The following is a 20,298-nucleotide window of genomic DNA, read 5'->3' as shown; positions in this document are numbered from 1 at the left end:
AAGAATTCTTTTTCTTAATAATTTGAAACAAGATATTTTGCCTAGCAGGAACTATGTATGAAGGTTTCAAGTGAACGGAAAAAATGTGAGAGCTGGACGTGATGGAGAAGGTTGGGAAAGGCGTCCAAAAGGGATCCTTTAGCAGACAAGAAGAGTGAGATGAAGAGTCTCTGGGGTGGGAATTAAGGAGCTGAGATGTTATGATACAGAGGCAAAAAGTATACAGAAAATGGAATAGGTCACGCAGATGGAAGAACATTACTATATGTTAAAGAAAACTTCAGTCTCAATCCTTAAGGAAAATGACTGCATAAACGAACAGCAGAACTGATATGGATTCAAAGTTCAGGCCTCAGTAAAAAAGCAGGATAAAGACTGTATCTTGGAATACTTGACTAAAATGGAGAAGGTAACATACTGGGGGATATCAGAAGGCTGTGAAAGTAGAAGTCTCAGAAAATACAGGGAGATTTCAATTATTCAACATGATTTAGCAAATAGCATAATGGATGCCATTCCAAGGCTAAATTTTTTAGATATAAAGAAGCTTGTCAGAAGACAGTACTTACCTTGATCCTGACCAGTATGAAAGATCAGGTTCAAAATGTTACTATACAAAAGATACTTTGTAATGTATCTAGATTCACTAGCCCTTCAAGAACAAAAGCAACTCATGTAATACAGAGGATGTTAAATTTAAGAGCTACTTAAAATGGAAAAGCTGTGTTAAAAACTAAAAGGGGCAGCTAGAAGAGTAAAGGTCTGCAGAAGACTTGAAGCATTTAAAGACAAGACATTTCAAGGCTTGGAGCAACTGCATATTGTCTTTCAAAAAGGCTCTAAAAAGACTAGATAATCATAACAGTTAATAAAGGAGATTATAAAGATGATAAAATAAAGGAGATTATTAAGAATAAGAGGACATACTTTAAAAGCTGGTGTGCTAGACAAATGAGAAAGCTACAAAAGAACAAGTCTGACAGCTTAAATGGAAAAACATGGTAGCTGTGTAAAAAAACCCCAAAACCCAAACCCAAACAAACAAAAACCAAGGTTCATTGCTTTTGATCTACTATAGCAATGAAATGGTATTTTATCATCCCTTAGGATAAAATCATCCTAAGCATCCCTGGACAGGGAGCATGAATTTCTTCCACAATATAAGAAGGACAGTGACTCTTTAATAATATATTTAGGATACCGTTTAAGAATGGACTTAAGCTATTGTGTGTGGAAAGAGCGGTAAGAATTCCCTTTTTATCGGGGAGGGCACAAAATCTGCTGATGCCACTGGCTGATGTAACAACTGCTCTGAGGAAGTTGACTGACTGAAAGGTAACATAAGGAAAACTTTGTCCGAAGTTCAAAAAAGACTTTTGTCAAGGCTTGTGGAACTAGGTTAAAGTTCTTTTTTGGAAATAAAAAGAAGTGTGTTGGCTAGAGGTTCAAATGTTGCTACTGATTGGAAAAACATATGAAAATGTGCTGTAAATTTTTATCCTTTTCAAAACTGAAGACAGTGACCAGCAAAGGAAGATAATTTAGGCTTGGACTCTTTGTTAAAACTTGCCATCAGGAATTTCCAGGAAGGTCTTTAGTAAGTCTAAATGATTATGAAATGCTTTAAGGAAGTCTAAACAATTCTCTTGTGTTAGCGGGAATATGGTTCCAAGATAACCTAATTACCGTATAGCTGAACATTTAAAAAGAAGAAAACCCAAATCATATATCTGAAGAAACTTTTTTTCATTTTAAAAGCAATTTCTACTATTTGCATATGGCAAATACATATAGGTTTGGGGTTTTTTTTCAGAATCCAGTAAACTCTTCAGTACAATACTCTTAGGAGTACAGCAATGTTAGTTTAGAAACAATCTATACCCTGCAGAGCAAAATTAGTCTTTGGAGTTAATAATTACAATAAAATTCTAAGAGATGTAGTTGAGTGAAATCCTAGCTGAGTACCTTTTAATTACTCATTTTTTGGCATCACTTATCTCATAATTCAGTTTCTTTTGAACACACCACACTGACAGAATGTACTATAGTTTTAAGTAAGTATAGAGACTTCTATCATCTTTTCCAAGGAGAGACTCCAGCTCAACTCATGTTTAAGTTACTTCTACTATTACAAGATGAATGAGAAGGAGAATTGTTGAGAATAAGGCTCTCATTGCATTGTCCAAAACTTTAATTCCAGATGTAGTTGATGGCAAGCTGACTTCTAAAGTGTGACTGTTTTCCCAAATTGGAGAGAGATCAGTTGTCTTGCTTCACACTCAAGAAAATTAGCCTGAGAAGTTATGAGCCAAATAGTCTGGCATATAAGAGGATTATTCTTTTCTTGCAGACTGTGACATGGTGGAGAACGGTGTGGGCACAAAAAAGGTGCTATGAACACTCTATTTCTGGAAAATTCAAATGTGCAGCGACTGGATACAGAGAACCATACACTGTTCAGCACAAGAACTAAGAAATTTGTAATTTAGCAAGACGTAAGTTTTGTTACACAGGCTTTCACCGCTGGAGAACTGACTGCGTGAGCTCTTTGATCTCTGGAATTGTCTCAGTCCAGCCTTGCAAGATGCTTGCAGTGAAAGCACAAGAGAAATGCATCTGTCATGCACTAGGCACATACTAGAACAAGTAATTCTGTAAGCAGCAGTGCTAATGAAGATGAGTTTCAGATATATTTTGTAAGACTTTCATTCCTTTGTGGATTCTCCGAAGTCTAATATGGTGGTTGGCTAATACTGCAAAGACCTACCCTCAGAGACCTCAACCAAATTTGACCAGTTGGCCAAAGAGTACACAAGATTAAAGGAAGGTTGACAGAGAATGGTTTTATCCATTAGATATTTTGGGGAATCACTTGCTGCAGTCTAAAAATCCCTTCCTCCAAAAAGGTTTCTGATAACCACAAAAAAAAAAAAAAAAAAAAAGAGAATTTCTTTGTAATAGGGAGTCCTTGTTTACCTGATAAATTATTCACAGTTCTTGGAACAATTTGTTAATGAATATTTTCCTTGTATTAAAGTCCTTGCATCTAGAACCACCTCCCTCTCTGTTCTTTGTCCACTAGACATCCTGGAATAGAAAACAATTAATTTCTGTAGTGACAGAATACAGATAGACTTTAGAAGACAGTGATATGTCAATCCACACTGTCCATTTGCTCAATCTATTTGTTTGAAACCTGAATCTTAAATAGAGCTTCCTGAGCAACAAGAGGAGGGAATGTTCACTTTCCTATATGGACTAGCTTATTTTTCTTGGATTGCCTTTCATTTTAAGCTTCCTTTGGATAGGACACAAAATAAAAAAGCATCTCAGCAGAATATTTCTCAGTTTTGAGCCCTGTAGGCCATCTTCTGCAGCCCTTTATTATCCAGGAGTCCTCTTGATTTCAATGAGGTTCCTATCCGAGTAATATATATTTTGTTGGCATTTCCTGAGTCAGTAAGAGAACTGAAAGACAAGGGAAAGACTTTTGTTCATTTTGCTTTCCATTCTAAAGGTGTTTATAAGTTATCTGGAGTTCACCTGAATAAGAACAGGACTCTGATTCACTGGAATAAAATACATCATTGAAATACAATAAAGTTTCAGGATGTAAGATTTGAAAGGCTGGAGGCCTTTAAAGTGTTTCTACAGCAGAAGTCCAGCTAGTTATGTGAAACTCAAAACAGCAGCTGTGGCAGTATTCTTTGGAGGGCAAGAAGGAATATCCTACTTTTGCGTGGACCTGGAAATGGCTATGAAGAGCACAATTTATATACATAAACAACCACAAAGCTATTTTAAATTCTCAAGACTTTTTACAGGGTGGACCTTATTGGGATGGGATACAGTGGCTGAGAAACTAAAACAAGATTACAAAAATTGTCTGCAGAACAGCTTGCAAAGGATCTGTCAAAAGTACCCAGCTTCATCAAGAGAACTCTTTTGACCGTGGTTTCAGTTTTGATGTATTACTGTAATAAAAGCTCCTGTCATCACAAGCGTAACACAATGCTTCTCAGTGACTCCAGAGCAGGACAGACCAGAACACTTGAAAAAGATTTCTGTGAAATACAGAGATCAGAGTTTGTATCTCAAAGCCAGACAAAGCAAAAGGATAATTTCATTAAAATCTGTACAGCATTATTCTTATGAGTATTTTGCTTGACACTTGTTCATGATTTATTTGATGATAATTATTAATTTTCAATGGCTTGATCTCTTTGAAATAGAAGAGCTGTACAGGCAAAGAGTTAGCTGCATACAAGGACCTGAATGCAAAAGGATGTCTTCATTTCGTTATGCTACTGTTTTTAGCCAGGCTTCCAAGTATGTGGTAAAAATTTTGCTAAGAATAGTAATAAGCTGTTACTTTGACATCTGTGCACAGAATTGCCTTTTAAAAAAGTGTGTCATCATTCAAAACTGAACACACCAACTAAAACAAAGCCATATGTATATCATTTGCCAACCTGCATAGGGTTGATCTGCACGGAACGTTCAAAGCACTCCACACATTCCCTGAATTCCCGGTTGCGGAGATGGAGGAGGCCTTTGGAGCGTTGGGCGCGGGCGCTGCGGTGCCTGGAGAGCTCCCAGGCCTTGTCATAGTACTGGTGGTCTTTAAGAACATCACCAAGCAAACAATATAATCCTGGTGTTTCCTTTTTCTCTAGCTCCCGCCTGAGTATTTCTTCTGCCTGTTGAAGAACAAAGAGAAATCAATACATAATGGGACAATTTATTTTCAGTTAATCGCTTACCTGAACAAATACCACTTTAGCACCTTGCAATCACCAGTTGAAGACTAAGAAGTAGGGATAGTAAGGAAACAGTATCTTGATCCAACACAGCATCAAAGATAAAGTCTAGAGAGACTCTGGTTCCAAACTGTTTTTAAAAAAACACACTTCAACATCAACATAATATGGTGGCTTTTGGTTTAATGGACCAAGGGAGATGTACCTATTAAACCCAGAAGCAGCTTCCTCCTCAGTTTATATCTTAGGTGTGTATTCTGTCCCAAGAGCAAATATCAGTCCTGGACATCAAACCTACACCTACCTCATAGCAATGCAGTATCAGCACCATTAAGATATGTGCAATCCTAATAGTTTATCATCTGTGTTTTTTATAAATCCTAATAAGTACTCTTGCAATGACTGTCATTCCTTTTTCTCTAATTGCTCTTTTCTGAAAATAGTTATTTCCATTCTATTATGTCTGAACAGACACATCCACTTTCACACAGTTGGTTTTGGAAATGCTACTCTCTTACATAAGATGCAGAAGTTATAAATTTATCTAAATGTTTGAGGTAAAATATATTCAGAATATATACAGCATTATGGAAAAGAAGACACAAGCTGGGTCTCCCAGACATGTATTATGGGCTGTGACCAACTTTCAAAAGCTCTTTATCTCAGGGTCACTATCTTGCTCTAACAATAAAATTATTGTTTCTCTTTTAAACAAGAGATAGTCTGCTTTCTGTGGCTTTTTGAAAAGATAAATACACTGGACAGATGATTTGTTGTTCAGACCGACCTCTTACCTCAGTCCCCCGCTGCAAAAATGTAACATAATTCAGCTCAGTATAATTTTTCTATTAGAAAAGATCTAATTGAAGCATCTGAACCAAGAAAGATTCGACGCAGCCTGCCACAGAATTAAAGTTTGACATTGTAACACTAGTCATTCTTCTATCATAGCTAGTTTATCTAAAAGGAAAGCTGAGTTCATGTTCACATTTAAATTATTACTGCTTTTCTTGTTTCTATAAGAACTGTTTTCTTTGCCCTTCAGATGATCTCTAAAGAATCAGTGTCTCTTACTCCTCTTCCTCCAATCAGTAAAATTCATTGATCCTGTCTGAAAATCATCTTTAGAAAAATGATTTTGTTTTACTTTGTTTTGAAATATTTCATGTATAGGAATTAACACTTCATTCTTACTATCATTTTTGTTAAATAAAATAGCAGTAAAAGCCTACAGATATTTGAAGTGCACAAATGTGAAGAAGGGATGTACCGTTTAGATTTCTGAAGGGTTCTTAAACTAGCAAAAATGGAATCCCATTAAGAAGAAAATTAGTGGCTGAACATTAGGAAAATAACTTAATGGCAAGTGTTTTTAAGTGCCTATAGAACAGTTCTCCAAAGAAAGCCAAAGAAACTATTACTTAAAATTCAGAATTAGCCTAGTCAAAGCTAGAAAACTTCACCTAACAAGAAGATTGCACTTGCAGAGGGTTTGGTTAAAGGGCAGTTTACTTCCCGTTCCCTGCCTCCATTAGTTGCTATGACAAGATTAAAGGAACACATATTAATAATAGATCTTTAAGATGATTTTTTCTAGAGCAGAGAGAACTGGGTGCTTTATTACTGCAGTAATCACATTAGGCACCAAAAGGTAAGGGTTTTTTCCCCTTCAGATAAAGAAAAAAAGACTGAAGTGTTGCTGCGTGAACAGCAACTATGAGGTGAAAAGTGCACTGCATGCTTGCTGCTGTACCTCTTCCTCTGCAGGGCACTCCCAAGGTCAGATTGCTATTCTGTGGCAGTACCTAGTACTAATCACACACTAGACTAGAAAGCCAACCATTCACTAATTGCATTTTACATTTAAGAGCATAAAGACATCATGTTCTGGTCTAAGCTTACAAGAATTCATTGCCAACATAAATATTTCAGCACACAGATAAAACAGAGAATTAAATAAGCAGAAGTCTGACTTTTTCTTCATCCGATTAGCTATCTGATCACCTCTCTGGCATGTTACAAACCTTTTTATTACTTAAATCTTTAAAGGCTAATACAAAGGGGATCATAACTACAAACTAAAAAAAAAAGTTGTATTCTTAAAACATTTGTCATTTGTCTTCTACAAAACCAGATAATACTTTAAAACAGGATTTCTCATTCTGCCTAGGTTTTTGTGAAGAAAAATATTCCTTTCTCCTAACTTTGTAGTAAACTATTTTCAAAAATGCACATTTAATCTTTGATAAGAACCCTGCTTCTGCAAAGAGCAAATCTTCTCTTAACAACAAAAAATTTTATCACGAAACATTTTCCACACAGCTCCCGCAATGTACATAAAAGAAATATAACCACTAGAGATTTATTCTTACCCATTAAACAGATATTAATGATTAATTTGCATGCTTTATAACTGAAAATTATATCTAAATTAAATAAGCTTTGATAAGAAAATTATCAATTAAAAGTTACCTAAAAAGAAAAAAAATGAAGCTGTATAACCCTTGCTGACTGACACAGATTTAATTATAACACTGCTTTTCACAGAATGATCTGCACCAGAATGGATGGAATTCAATACTCAGTTCAAAAGCCAGCTGATCTAAACATGAGAAGGATTTAGGCTGTTATCCTGCTTTCTGGCCTACTACAGTTGGTATGGGAATTAAACAGCCAACGCTTCACAAAAATCCACAATCAGTAAAGAGTAATCCACCTTAAATAAAAGGTGGTGCCTTTTTATCACTCACTACAGAGACTCCTGGAAACCAAGTTCAAGATTCATCCTGCACTTGGCTTCCCAACCCTTCCCAACCCAAACTTCCACTTGCCATCCCATCCACGTGTGCCCATGCTTGTATTTTATTTATTTCCTGAAAGACCCTATTAGCCTCACTCTTCACAGATCTACCAGTTCTATTATTTGACAATTCATTCCTTTGCTAGTTCAAAGCATTTCCTAAAATGCTTTCATCTTTTCTGCTTGCACGTTATTTGCTAGGCTATCAGAGAAGTAGCATGAAGAAGCAGAACAGACGAGCATGGAAAGAGGTAGTGAGGGAAAAGGAAAATTCAGTTTTCACTTCATCTTCCCTGTAACTTCATGCATGACTTTGGACAAGCCATTTACTCCTCTTTCTCAATTTTGTAGCTTCATATAGGAGTACTTACCTGCCTTCTACGTCTGTTATGATATGTAGTGGAAATCAATCAAGTTCTTGAACGATCTCATGCACTAATCAGTACAGCACTACTTGACTTTGCATCTGGAAAGCATTTCCTGAATTTAAAGGTGAGCTTCTGAGATCTTACCATAATTGTGTTTCCTTGCTCACATGTTTTAGAGATATCTGTGTCATGTTACGACAACAAAAATAGCTCTGTAGAACGTGGATTGTTGGGTATGTTGGTCTAAAACCAGACTGTGTACCATGCTGTTTACTCTGAGCAGATGACGGAACAGAGATTGGGCTGAAAACAGGGTTGTAAGACGGAATACCAGGCTGATGCTAAAAGGTAGATCTCATTAATTAATCAAAGGTCAGCAGCTACCATGCTCTAGAGCTCCTGCAAGGGAGAAAGGCCTCACTTCAGTCGGAAGAACTGAAAATTCACATCTCCAGTTTATCCTTTCTTTTTTCTTTAGCAGGGAAATAGAACCATTTTTAGTGTATTATCCGTTTCCGGTAAGGTTGAAGAGACCTCTTACACCTTAACCAAATAAAGTTGTCTGATGTAAGTAATACTCTTGAGATCTCTGGGTCCCCCTCACAGTTAAAAGAAGGGAGAGGGACACTTTTCAACACCAGTTCTCACTACACACATGGAGATTAGTGTCTGCTTTTGCAACAAGTCTGTTAAAGGAATACAATGAGTAAAAGACTGGAATGAGAAAGCCACAGCAACTATCAATATACTGTGCATTCAGATTTTATAATACTTTTTGTTCTGTGCCCTGTTTTGCTCATCGCTTGGCACTCTGTTACTCTTCTGTTGACTCATGTTATGATATCAGTTTCTACTAATTTTGTTCAGATTATGAAACAAGAGAGCCATATCTAGTAACGGTAAAAGATCCACAAAAAAGTTTGCTATATGTTAGTAACATCTTACTCTGCAAAATTCGTACTGCTACGTGGCCCTGTTATAACTGAATTATGTATTTCCCAAGTGCATAATGTGGAGCTTCGCATAGCCTTATCTACATGCTCTGTTTCTTTGTCAGTGCATAATTCAAAAGTAGGAGGAAGGAACATATTACTTTGATGTGTAAGTACTCATCAAACGCATTGATATTGCTGATATCTGCCTGTTTTATTAGATTTTTCAGTATTTATATTCAGGTTTTCTATATAAAAGCATTTGTGAGTGAAAAACATGTAGAAGTTTATTTAACAGAGTTTGTTCTTTTGGGCACATATATACTAAATTCTTTAACGACATGAACATCCACTGAACAACATATTGCTCTAGTAGATTCTTGTGCATTTCTAAAAGAATAACTACCATGTTTAAAAACAAAAACATTTTTGATAAATACAAACAGTTCAGGCTCTGAAAGCTTTCTGATAAGGAGCACAAATAGTACTCCCCTTGGTGTACAGCTAAATGTTTCTAATTTTCTGTTTTTTTTGATCCAATGCTAGCTTTTTTCCCAGCACTACTGTTACTTAGTACTTACATAGCATTTTCTGTTTTTCAAAGCACAGCACAAACCCTCATTCTGAAAGCATTTCTAAGCAGTTTCCTGTGTCAGATATCCTGTCCTATTCTCTGAGTGCCATTTTCATAACTCCCTAAGGGCAGCTTGTGAATATAAGTAGGACAGAATGCATTTCCAGGAAATGGAAAATATTGACCTCTATTTCTCCACTGTACTGAAAAGATTGGGATATTAGCATACTATCCTCAAGGCATGCGTAATGTGACACACAATTTGCCAGCAAAACGTATGTGTCAGTTCATAATAACCAAAACCTAGGCAATGGTGCATGATAATTAGAAAAAATATGTAAGTATGAGAAATTCTGCATTTTTTCTATTAGTTGAAGTTGTAACTCTCTATTCTGTAAGTTTAAATTAGTTTAAGCATAGTCTTTGTGATTTTGTCTTCATAAAGGCACACATACATTAATATATTTAATGCTACCATATACCAAACAGAGGGAGAGAACAGGGAAGAAAACAAAAAAGATCATATTTTTGTCTAAAAGTGAATATTTCTGAAAACTATACAAATTCTGAAAACAATGCTTAATAGCTTAAGTCCCTGTTATAGTCTTCATGTGTGAGAGATTGCACCAGGAAGAGAACACAGATAAAGTTGCACACAAGTAGGCATTGCTTCCAGGTATGATTTTCTAAAATCTTCCTACCATTGCTCTAATAGTAACAGCAAAATAATCAACAATAGGAGGGCTGCTACCAGCATTTTTAAACAATTCTATCACCGATACACAGAGTTAGGTCATGGCTTTAAATTGTCTTTTTCTGGAGCTGATCACACGTAGCTGCAGCAGTGTTAAAGAAATGATGGAGAAGTTCAGGAAAACATCAACATAGACTTAACAAAATAAAGCCTTTTAATCTTACGCCACTTCTTGTCTTAAATGTTTGATTCTGTAATTTGAATATGTTAACATTAGGTAATTAAATACATCAAGTACCGATGTTCTATTTAAAGTGTTTTAAAAAACTACAGTTAATAGTTTGAAATCAAATGGAAAACAAAACTAACATCCCCTCCAGACAAAGCTCCAAGACCCCATCATGGATGACTGCTACAGCCTTCTTGAAATGCCCACATTACACCTTGCTGTGCATCCATAGTTGTTAATTTTCCTTGAATATTTTCAAGAATCGCTATCACTATCTTCTTGCTTCCTAAGTTATTTCTCATTTACCAACTTCTATTTCATGTAGTCATTACCCCAAATTTTTTTTTTATAGCATTCACAGGTTATGACAGACTCATATGTCACATGTCCATTTTTCCTAAACACTTCCCTCATGACACCCCTGTAGAACTGAGTGTCATTAGTGAATTGACAGCTCAAGCCAGACCGTCTTTCATACTTTAGATCCTATTTCAAGACAGGGTCTCAGCTGTAAAAACCATTTTTCTTACCTTTCCATGTTGTCCTGCTCTTTCATAGCAGATCACTGCATCTTCCCACATTTCCAGCTCCTCAAATATCTGTAAGGCAGAGCTTGTGCATCCCAGCTCAAAGAGTAAGCTTGCAAGCTGACGCTGGAAAGATAAGAAATTCCAGGTAACTGAAAATAGGTAAGTAAATACCGTTTACATTTTAAAAAGATGTTAGAGGCATTTCTGACATCAACAAGAAGCAGAGAATATGGAATTATTCTCTTGAAACTTCAAGCTGGAGCCTCAACCAATGTATACACCTCAAAAAAAACCCCAAACAATAGAACAATAATTGTTTTGATTTGACTTTTGTTCATGTCAGTAGCTTAATTACTTTGAACTAGTTTATAATATAATGCAAAAATGGAAACAGACATGGCAGGGATGAATTGGCAGAGCTGAACTTCCACCCCTTAAAAGAGGCGCATGGCCCATACGGCCATGCCATAGTAATCTGTACCTGTGCAAACACAGATGGAGAGAAAGGCTCTGATACAATTTTGTTAAGTACTTGTGAGAAATCACTGTCCCAAACAGCCACTGCCAAAGGGTGTTAGTTTTCAGTCAAATCAATATTGCATTTGAGTTCAGGTTCAACTCCCTAGTTGAGTTTTCCTCACAGATAAGTCAGCCTCTTTGTTATTTCAAATTCAGCTATTATTTCAGTGTACTTATGAAAATAAATGAGTAATCTTTTCAATTTAAAAATAAACAAGGTATGTTTTCATGACTTTGAAAAGTTGTTTTTGGTCTTTTGTTTATTTTTTAAGAGGAGATTAAAATCGTGTATAGGTTTTCATCTTTGAAGAAAGGATAACTTATTTACTACGTGTGACAGATACACAATTTGGTTTGCAAAAACAAATGGGAGCATTCTGTATACGGACACCTAAATATGCTATGAGATCCCGTGCAGTGAACTTCTGCAGTGTTTTTGGTGATCCTGAATGGATTCCCTGAAGCTCTCCGCAGATGTCATGGACCTCTCTTTATAGGCTTGGGTTCAGTATCTGTTACAAATCCAAGGATTCACCTTACAGACATAGACTGGTAGTCAAAAAATTACGAACTGGCTACAGTTCTTTGACATAAATACATAACAAACTGAAAATCTGTAACAAAGTAATTATTTGTTAGCTTGATATTAATCACTTAGGAAAAAACCTACATTCCAGTGTCTGGAACTAAATCTTATTTATGTTTTATTAAATTTACTCAGAGTCAAATTTGGTAAAATTCATATAGGCAATGCCTCTTCATTACTATGACTAGAAGACTGCAGCCATCTTCCATTATAAATCGCTATTTTAGTATTTCTATCTTTGGCTTGGAAAATTGGCTTGGATTGAAAAGTGCCACTCTGACAACTGGAAATGAAAACCACATTTGCTAGTTTTATTGCAAGTGCCTGTTGAACGGTTGTGTGGAATAATTTGAGAATGCTAGGAGAAGATATGCATTGAGGTTAGAAATCAAAAAGGAATAAAACACCATCAAAAGTAAACAACATGAACACCTTTGGAGGTATGTGATGCAAACAGTTTTCTTAAGTTTGTTAAATACAGCATCATCAGATAAGACTCTAATGTGTAGATTTCTGTTCTAGAAAGAGTTTATTGTGAAGATAAACAGTGTAGTTCTGGAAAAAAAATATCCTGTCAGCAATAGTAAAAAGGGGCATGTCTTGAAAATAAAACTTTCTCAGCTCGAGGAGTTCTTCAGTGTACTTTTGACTCCTAATTTGGCTGCTTTGACCATGATCCCCTTCCTGAAAACAACCCAAAGTGAGTGATCATTAAAAGACGAGAAAGATGCAAGTAATAGTAGCATAAGTAAAACAGTAATAAATAGTAAGACAGTGACAAAATTATTTTTACAAGAGATATGTTGGAAGCTTGAAAGTTTTGGTCCATTTTTTACTGAAGGAAAAAGGAAAGTAAAGAAGAATTGCACTACAAGCAATTACTTCTGTGCACGACAGAACAAGACATCTGAAAGCAAACACTGTAGAACTTGATTTCTTTCCAGAAAAACCTGGTGTGTTGTTAGGTTACATCTTTATTTCTACAGTGTTTCAACTCAAGATCGTATCACACCCTCTGGACTTTGGAGTCATGCAGTATCAAAAATAATAAGAAACACAGACTTTTAAGTAAAGCTTCAAATGGGAGTACTTCACACCTGTATGGCCCAGTGTGGAGGCACCTGACAACAGTAGAAAATCTTCATGCGTTCAGATACCAATGTAGTTGCATCTTGAAATTGGTCTGCAAGCGCCTGTAAATGTAAATTATATTCTGATTCAGTATTTACTTAGACTTAGTCAACCTAAAAAAAAAAAAATATTCAAAGCATTCAGGATGTTAGGTATTCTTGACATAATGGAGAAATATTAAAGGTAACACTAAACGCCAGTAAGCTTACACCATAATATGCTACAAGTCTCTTTATTACCCCATGTAAGAAAATGTAATAAACATTTATGTAAAAACTCTTTATTACAGCTAATAATAAATAAAACAGCTTTGAAGAGATTCAAATTTCAAAGTGCATGTAACAGGAATAAGAATCAAATTTACAATCCCAAATAAATACCTGCAAAGTAAAACTGTGTCAAATACTTAAGTGACCTTGCCTAATGCATTTCAATCCCTTAGCTAGTTTTTCCCTGTCTAAGATAGTATTGATGTGCTTTAGGCATGAAATTTCTTATTAAAAAGAGAGAGAAAGACAAACATATTATAGTGAACCATGCTTTTGGAAACACAGTTCTAATACAGAATAAATTATTGTGACTTGGAGTACAATTAAATTTAGGCTTTTTTTTCCATTTGGTGGATCTTTGGATTGTTGAAATGTTTTCTTCTGAAACCTTTTGAAAGAGAATAGTAACTTTTGCATAGCAGAAGTGCAGCAGCTTCTGCACTAATTTTTTCTCTGAAACTCCACGATGACGTTATTTAAATCAAAATTCAATAGCAAGAAAAATAAAATATTAAAAGGTAGCTACAGCCAGAAAGTTGGTTAGAAATTTTAAGATAAGGGACAAACTCTCTTCAAATGCCAGTCATCACTAAACTTGCAAATTTAAGGCCAGAGGTATAAATAAAGGAATATTAAATTACTTGCCTTCACATGATTCATCTATCCAAGTCTCACATATAACTCAGTCAAAGATTTATAGAAGGAACTAGACAGGTTCTCAGAATTTTCTCAGCAAGGAAAATGAATGCGAAGATTCCCAAACAAAAGCAAAAATTGGATAGGATCTCTTCTTTCTCTCTTTCTAAATACAACTGCTGACTACCCAACCTATATAAATAATGCAAATAATAGTTGTGTAAAATTAATCAGTTATATGATTTAAACTGCTAAGCATCTTGTAACTGCTATTGGTGTTAATGGGATTTATTAGGTGGCTTCATTCTTTTAATAAGAAAAAATCACAAAAGGCAGCAATAATTTAGGCTTTAAATTCACGCTTAACCTCCTAATCTTAAATACTAATATTTAAAATATTCGATCTTACTCACATTCTCTCTCATAAAATTATCTCCAGAGACCTGTTCCTAGAGATTATTCAGAAACCTATCCCAAGAAAATGGCTGAGGTATATTTGTAGTAAGGAAAGGGACAGACTAATAAAATCGCATTCCTTTACACAGTTCCAAGCAATCCAAAAGGAGTCAGATTCAAATAAAACCTTTGAAGTAATATTATTTAATTACAGTTTACTTGACTACGAACTATATAACAAATCGTACTTTGCAGTTTTAGTTCTGCTGAAATGTTCTAATGCTATGCAGAATTACATTCTTCTATATTCTGTTGCAACAAAAATTAAACTAAAAAATTGTCCAATTCCTTGGGTAATCATTTTACAAGACCAGACAAAGTAGTAAACTACAGTTGGAAAATTTAAAAATAATAATCATTTTAAGCCTGAGCAAAGCCAGAAAATCCTCAATATGTCCTGCAAAATAATTTTTTGAGGAGAACAGGAGATGGAAGGCAGAAAATGTTTTAAGTCAATCAAAACATTTTGTTCTTGTTTTAGCTTTTTTTTTTTTAATTTCTAATGTTCCAAAGGAAAAACTGGAATTCAAAGAAAAACAGTTTTTCAAAAGCAACATATTTTATTGGAAAATTTGTGGCCATATTTTTTCTACGCTTCCTAAGCAGAAAAGCCTAATGTAAATGACATGTTGTAGGAGAATATGACTATTAGCAAGTAGCATTCTTTCTCTTCCCAAAACAAACACTGTACTCTGTTCAGAATTCAAAAAAACCCTGAAAATGTAGGTAGAACATATGCATATTACACATTCCCTAAAAAAGTATAAACGCTAATGAACTTAAAAGTTATTAAAATCCATGGTTTATGCACTCTCTCATATGTTGAAAAAATAAGCTCTGATAGTTCTGCCTACTAGTGAAGTATAGAAAATAAATTACTCAAAAATTGCTGAATTCTATGTTTCTGAATTATGCTTGAAGAAATAAAATTTGGGTTGTATAGTGGTGAGAAAATGGGAATCCTAACCTTATTGCACAGCTAATATCTAATAACAGAACAATAAATCAATAAAATGAGCAAGACAGCACTGCCAAGAGAGCATTCTTTCTCATTAATAATCCTCAAGATAAATATTGTGTAAAAAAAAATCTATGTAATTATAACATATTTGCAATACAGTCAAAATTTGGTGTCTTTTAGTTAAACTGAAACTTGATGTCTTAGTTTAACCTGAGCCTCAAACTCCTCCCTTGAAAGTTGTTAAACAGAAAACTACAGCAGAAACCAACTAAAATTCACAACTCTAAATGACACGAGTTCTTCCATATGCAACATTTAAAAACATTAAGCTTAACAGATCACCCCCCTCACCATGTAACACACCCTTTCCCCAAGGCTTGAGCTGCCATAGATAATGAGTTCTGAAGTACAAAAACACAGTACAGAGATATACACTAATTCAGTCTGGAAACAACAAAAATGTAAATGGTTTTGATGGAATTTTATATCACGAGTGAAGACTACATTATTGCCACATGAAAGCAGGAAAAGACAGCTCTAGAAACTACAATTCATTCTCCCCATCTTTGGTAAGAGATTAAGAAGTACAATAAGTAGCCTCTGTTTGGGATAAGTATACCATGTTAATTTGAAATGATCACATTAGAGCTCTTATCACTTTACTAATCAACCTCAGTCTAATCACTTTACTAATCAAACTCAGCTCGTAATTATCCATGACTTGAGTACATGAAGTTTGTAAAGGATTTTTTCCACCTTGGATATCATCTCCATACATTCATTCCCATTGCACACCCTTGCTTTGCCTCTATGTTCAACATATGTATAACATATGGTTATACTATATCACTATGGTCCTGATGATAAAATATCAGCTTCAATTTTGAGCCTACCTAAATTTCAATCTCTTTATCCTCTTCATATTTTTTACTGTCCTTTTCTTCTGTGGCTGACAGAGTTAATAGCTTTTTCTTTTTAGCCAGACCCTACCTCTGTACTTAATCTCTGGAAATACCACTACACCTTTACAGTTTCTGGTCACTGGGATGTCATTTTCTTGTGATGTAATGCTATCTGATTTCTCAACCTATTTACTGGTCTGGGCAGCAGAGGGGGACGTGCTGATCTCCTCTCTCTGATGACCAGCGATAGAGCACGAGGAAATGGAATGAAGCTGTGTCAGGGAAAGTTCAGACTGGACATTAGAATCATAGAATCATAGACTCATTTAGGTTGGAAAACACCTTTAAGATCATTGAGTCCAACCGTTAGGAAAAGGTTCCTTGCTGAGAGGGTGGCTGGTTACTGGAACAGGCTCACGAGGGAACTGGTCATGGCACCAAGCCTGTCAAAGTTCTTAGTCATATGGTGTAGTTTTAGGTATTCCTGCGAGGAGCAGGGAGTTGGACTCGATGAGCCTTATGGGTCCCTTCCATCTTGAGATACTCTATGACTCTAAGTCCTTCCAACAAAGTTTTGTCCCTTTTGTTAAAATACAATCTTCAGGTAGCTTTTTGTGTCTGAGGTAAATAAATGGCAGACCTTCACATCCATCTTTCCATTCTTAACCTCTATTCCAGACGAAATAGAATCATAGAATCATTAAGGTTGGAAGAGACCTCTAAGATCAGCGAGTCCAACCGTCAACCCAACACCACCATGCCCACTAAACCATGTCCCTAAGCGCCTCATCTACCCGTCTTTTAAATACTTCCAGGGATGGTGACTCAACCACTTCCCTGGGCAGCCTGTTCCAATGTTTAACCACTCTTTCAGTAAAGAAATTTTTCCTCACATCCAATCTAAACCTCCCCTGGCGCAACTTGAGGACATTTCCTCTCGTCCTTTCGCCAGTTACTTGGGAGAAGAGACCGACACTCACCTCGCTACAACCTCCTTGCAGGTAGTTGTAGAGAGCGATGAGGTCTCCCCTCAGCCTCCTTTTCTCCAGGCTAAACAACCCCAGTTCCCTCAGCCGCTCCTCATAAGACTTGTTCTCCAGACCCCTCACCAGCCTCGTTGCCCTTCTCTGGACACGTTCCAACATCTCAACATCATTCTTGTAGTGAGGGGCCCAAAATTGAACACAGTATTCAAGGTGCGGCCTCACCAGTGCCGAGTACAGGGGCACTATCACTTCCCTGCTCCTGCTGGCCAGACTATTTCTGATACAGGCCAGGATGCCGTTGGCCTTCTTGGCCGCCTGGGCACACTGCCGGCTCATGTTCAGCCGGCTGTCGACCAACACCCCCAGGTCCTTTTCCGCCAGGCAGCTTTCCAGCCACTCTTCCCCAAGGCTGTAGTGTTGCATGGGGTTGTTGTGGCCAAAGTGCAGGACCCGGCACTTGGCCTTGTTGAATCTCATGCAGTTGGCCTCGGCCCATCGATCCAGCCTGTCCAGGTCCCTCTGCAAAATAGTTTACTTACTTTCTCAAAAAAAATGGCCCTTACTATGTAATACTGTATCTATATGCAAACATTTTTTCCTTTCATTTCACCTGAAGGATCTCCTGATCCAAGATTATTTAGGGAAAAAATCCCCCCAAAACCAAACAAGCTGCAAACCCATGTCTTTTGAAAAGAGCAAGGTACTCATTACTTATCAAAAACATCTTGAAAACAGCATCGCACTTTCGTTTGTGCAGCAACTATTTAATTCCATCTGGATCCCTCTCCCCAATAACACCGAAGATTGTCTGGTCCATATCCAAACCTAACATTGCTGGCCCCAATAAAATATCTCCCTCAAATTAGTCTTGACCCATAGACAGCATTTTATCCATGCTATTTAATCTCATTTCTTCCCCGGTTTTCATACCAGTAATACACAATGTGACTGCACCACTTTTCCCTTTACCTATCTTTTCTGACAAGAGCATTTCCAGTTTTAGTGTTCCAGTCACAATTGTTCCACCATATTTCTTTCATCTGAGCAAAAGCTTGTTTCACAAGTTGCGTCAATAATCGTAGCTTGTTTGTTTTGTTTTCCTGCCTTCTCCCACTGCTAACCAGGCATCCAGCTGTTTCCCACTGACCACACCCTATTTAAAACATTAGTTTTTACTACTTTAGTACCTGATTACTTGCTATGCACTTATCAGTACCATCATCTCTACCCTTGTTAGCATCTTATATTCCCTCATACCCTTTGATTTATCCTGGTACACTTGATGTTCCTCTTTATTTATGATTTTGTAGGCAGGAAGATTAGAGAAGATTTTTCTAGTCTTCTCCCGCTTCTCAGTCTAGAGCTCTTGTCAGTCTGGCAGAATCAATCCCTGGTTAATACCTCTGGGACTCCAGTGGCAACCGTCCACCCACACAAATGCTCCCAAAAGCCATAAACCACAATGTTTCTCTATCGCCTAACCTCGACCAACATGTTGACTGTGGCATTATCTTGCCTTGCTTTTGCTCTCCTTCTCTAACAACTCTAAGATGTCCCACTTCTTACAGGCTTTTACCATATTTAACATGGATTTAGCTTGATTTATGCCAAAGGAAACTGATACTGTCATACGTTCCATTTTCCCACTACCGCCATGGTCCAGCACGTACTACCCAACCGGTACCTTAATTCCAGGCAGAGAGAAGAGGATGAATGGAAAAGTGCCTTTCGGTCTTTCCTAACACAGAAACTCCAGATACACAACATTTTCATGATGTTCTTGTGATTCTGGGGCCCTTTTTCTTCAATTTCTCCCAAGTCTGAAGACTCCTTCTGAAAATCCCACATATCAGCCTGACCTCTTCACACTCTGCCTAACTACCTACTTCCATTTTCCTTGCCCTTCTTCTGTTTCTGTCCATTACCTCTGTATGTTTTATAATCAGCAAGTCAATGTCACAACTCTACTGGCTCTTGTATTCTAGCTGCTCCCTTAGCTCTGTGCTTCTTCCAGTAATCCTCCTGCCAGCCGTGTGCTCTATGGGTAGGTTTATTTAGCAGAAGTCAACACTCTTTAGCAAACTATGCAGCCTCCTTAATGTTTTCCTCCTTCATATCATAAAAACACCAAGCTTCAGCATCTGCATCTATGACTGCTGGTTACAGTTTGTTCGTAAGCTTTGCCAAATGATACTTGATGCAAATTAATTTTACTGTACTCAAAGACGATGAAAATACCACTGTTTCTGTATCTCTGTATTTTGCCCTGCTTTGTCTCACTTCCAGTGCTACTCCCCAGCACCAACATCACCTTTTATTCTTTACAGAAAAAAAAAAAAAAAAAAGAGGAAGATTAACCCTCCACTCATTTAATCCATTTTCTGCTTCTTCTAGCCACCGTCTGCTCAGCTTTTCAGCCTCTTGCTTAGGCCACTCTTGACCCATGTTTAGGTTTAGAAGGTAAGTATATACCAGCATATACCATAAACAGGAAGCTTTCCCTTCAGATGTCAAAACTAATACAAATTTCCCCATTTTGCTCTGCTTGCTGAGCTTATGAAAATTACAAACTACATAGCAGTGAAACCTATTGTATTTGCTGAACACCTACCACCCTAGCCCCCCATTTGACAAAAGTATACTAGGAGTATGTCAGAAATTAAGTATATCCTCAAGAAAGAAAGGGAGAAGGAAAGCCTTGCAAAAAAATGTACAATACAACAAATTAGCATGTTAATCTTGGATTAAAAATTAAACAGATAATGTAGGTTTTACAAATGGCCAACTCGGGGCATCTGCCTTTACTTATAGAACCTATATACCTTTTGAAGTGCGAAAGTATGGACACCAGTTTTGGGACTGTCTGGGCGGGTCTTGGCTTATGGGTCAGGCACTGAAGCGCCTGATGGTGCCAAGACACAGTTGGAATTTTTCAGCTGCTTGGAAAAAAGGTGTCTAGAGACAA

General features: G+C 36.7%; 1 protein-coding gene across 1 annotated transcript in view; it reads right to left on the bottom strand.

The window, feature by feature from the left end:
• Positions 1-20,298, bottom strand: part of TTC27 (tetratricopeptide repeat domain 27) — a 138,114-nt gene that overhangs the window by 23,245 nt on the left and 94,571 nt on the right. Inside the window, exons 11-13 of the mRNA XM_009331099.1 lie at positions 13,090-13,185; positions 10,888-11,010; positions 4,473-4,700 (exon numbers count right to left, since the gene is read on the bottom strand). Coding sequence (XP_009329374.1) covers positions 4,473-4,700; positions 10,888-11,010; positions 13,090-13,185 — 447 coding nt within the window. The remainder of the gene's footprint in view (positions 1-4,472; positions 4,701-10,887; positions 11,011-13,089; positions 13,186-20,298) is intronic.

The sequence above is a fragment of the Pygoscelis adeliae genome, unplaced genomic scaffold (assembly GCF_000699105.1).
Source record: "Pygoscelis adeliae isolate BGI_AS28 unplaced genomic scaffold, ASM69910v1 Scaffold218, whole genome shotgun sequence".
Classification (NCBI taxonomy): Eukaryota; Metazoa; Chordata; class Aves; order Sphenisciformes; family Spheniscidae; genus Pygoscelis; species Pygoscelis adeliae.
This window is presented reverse-complemented; position numbering and strand designations above follow the sequence as displayed.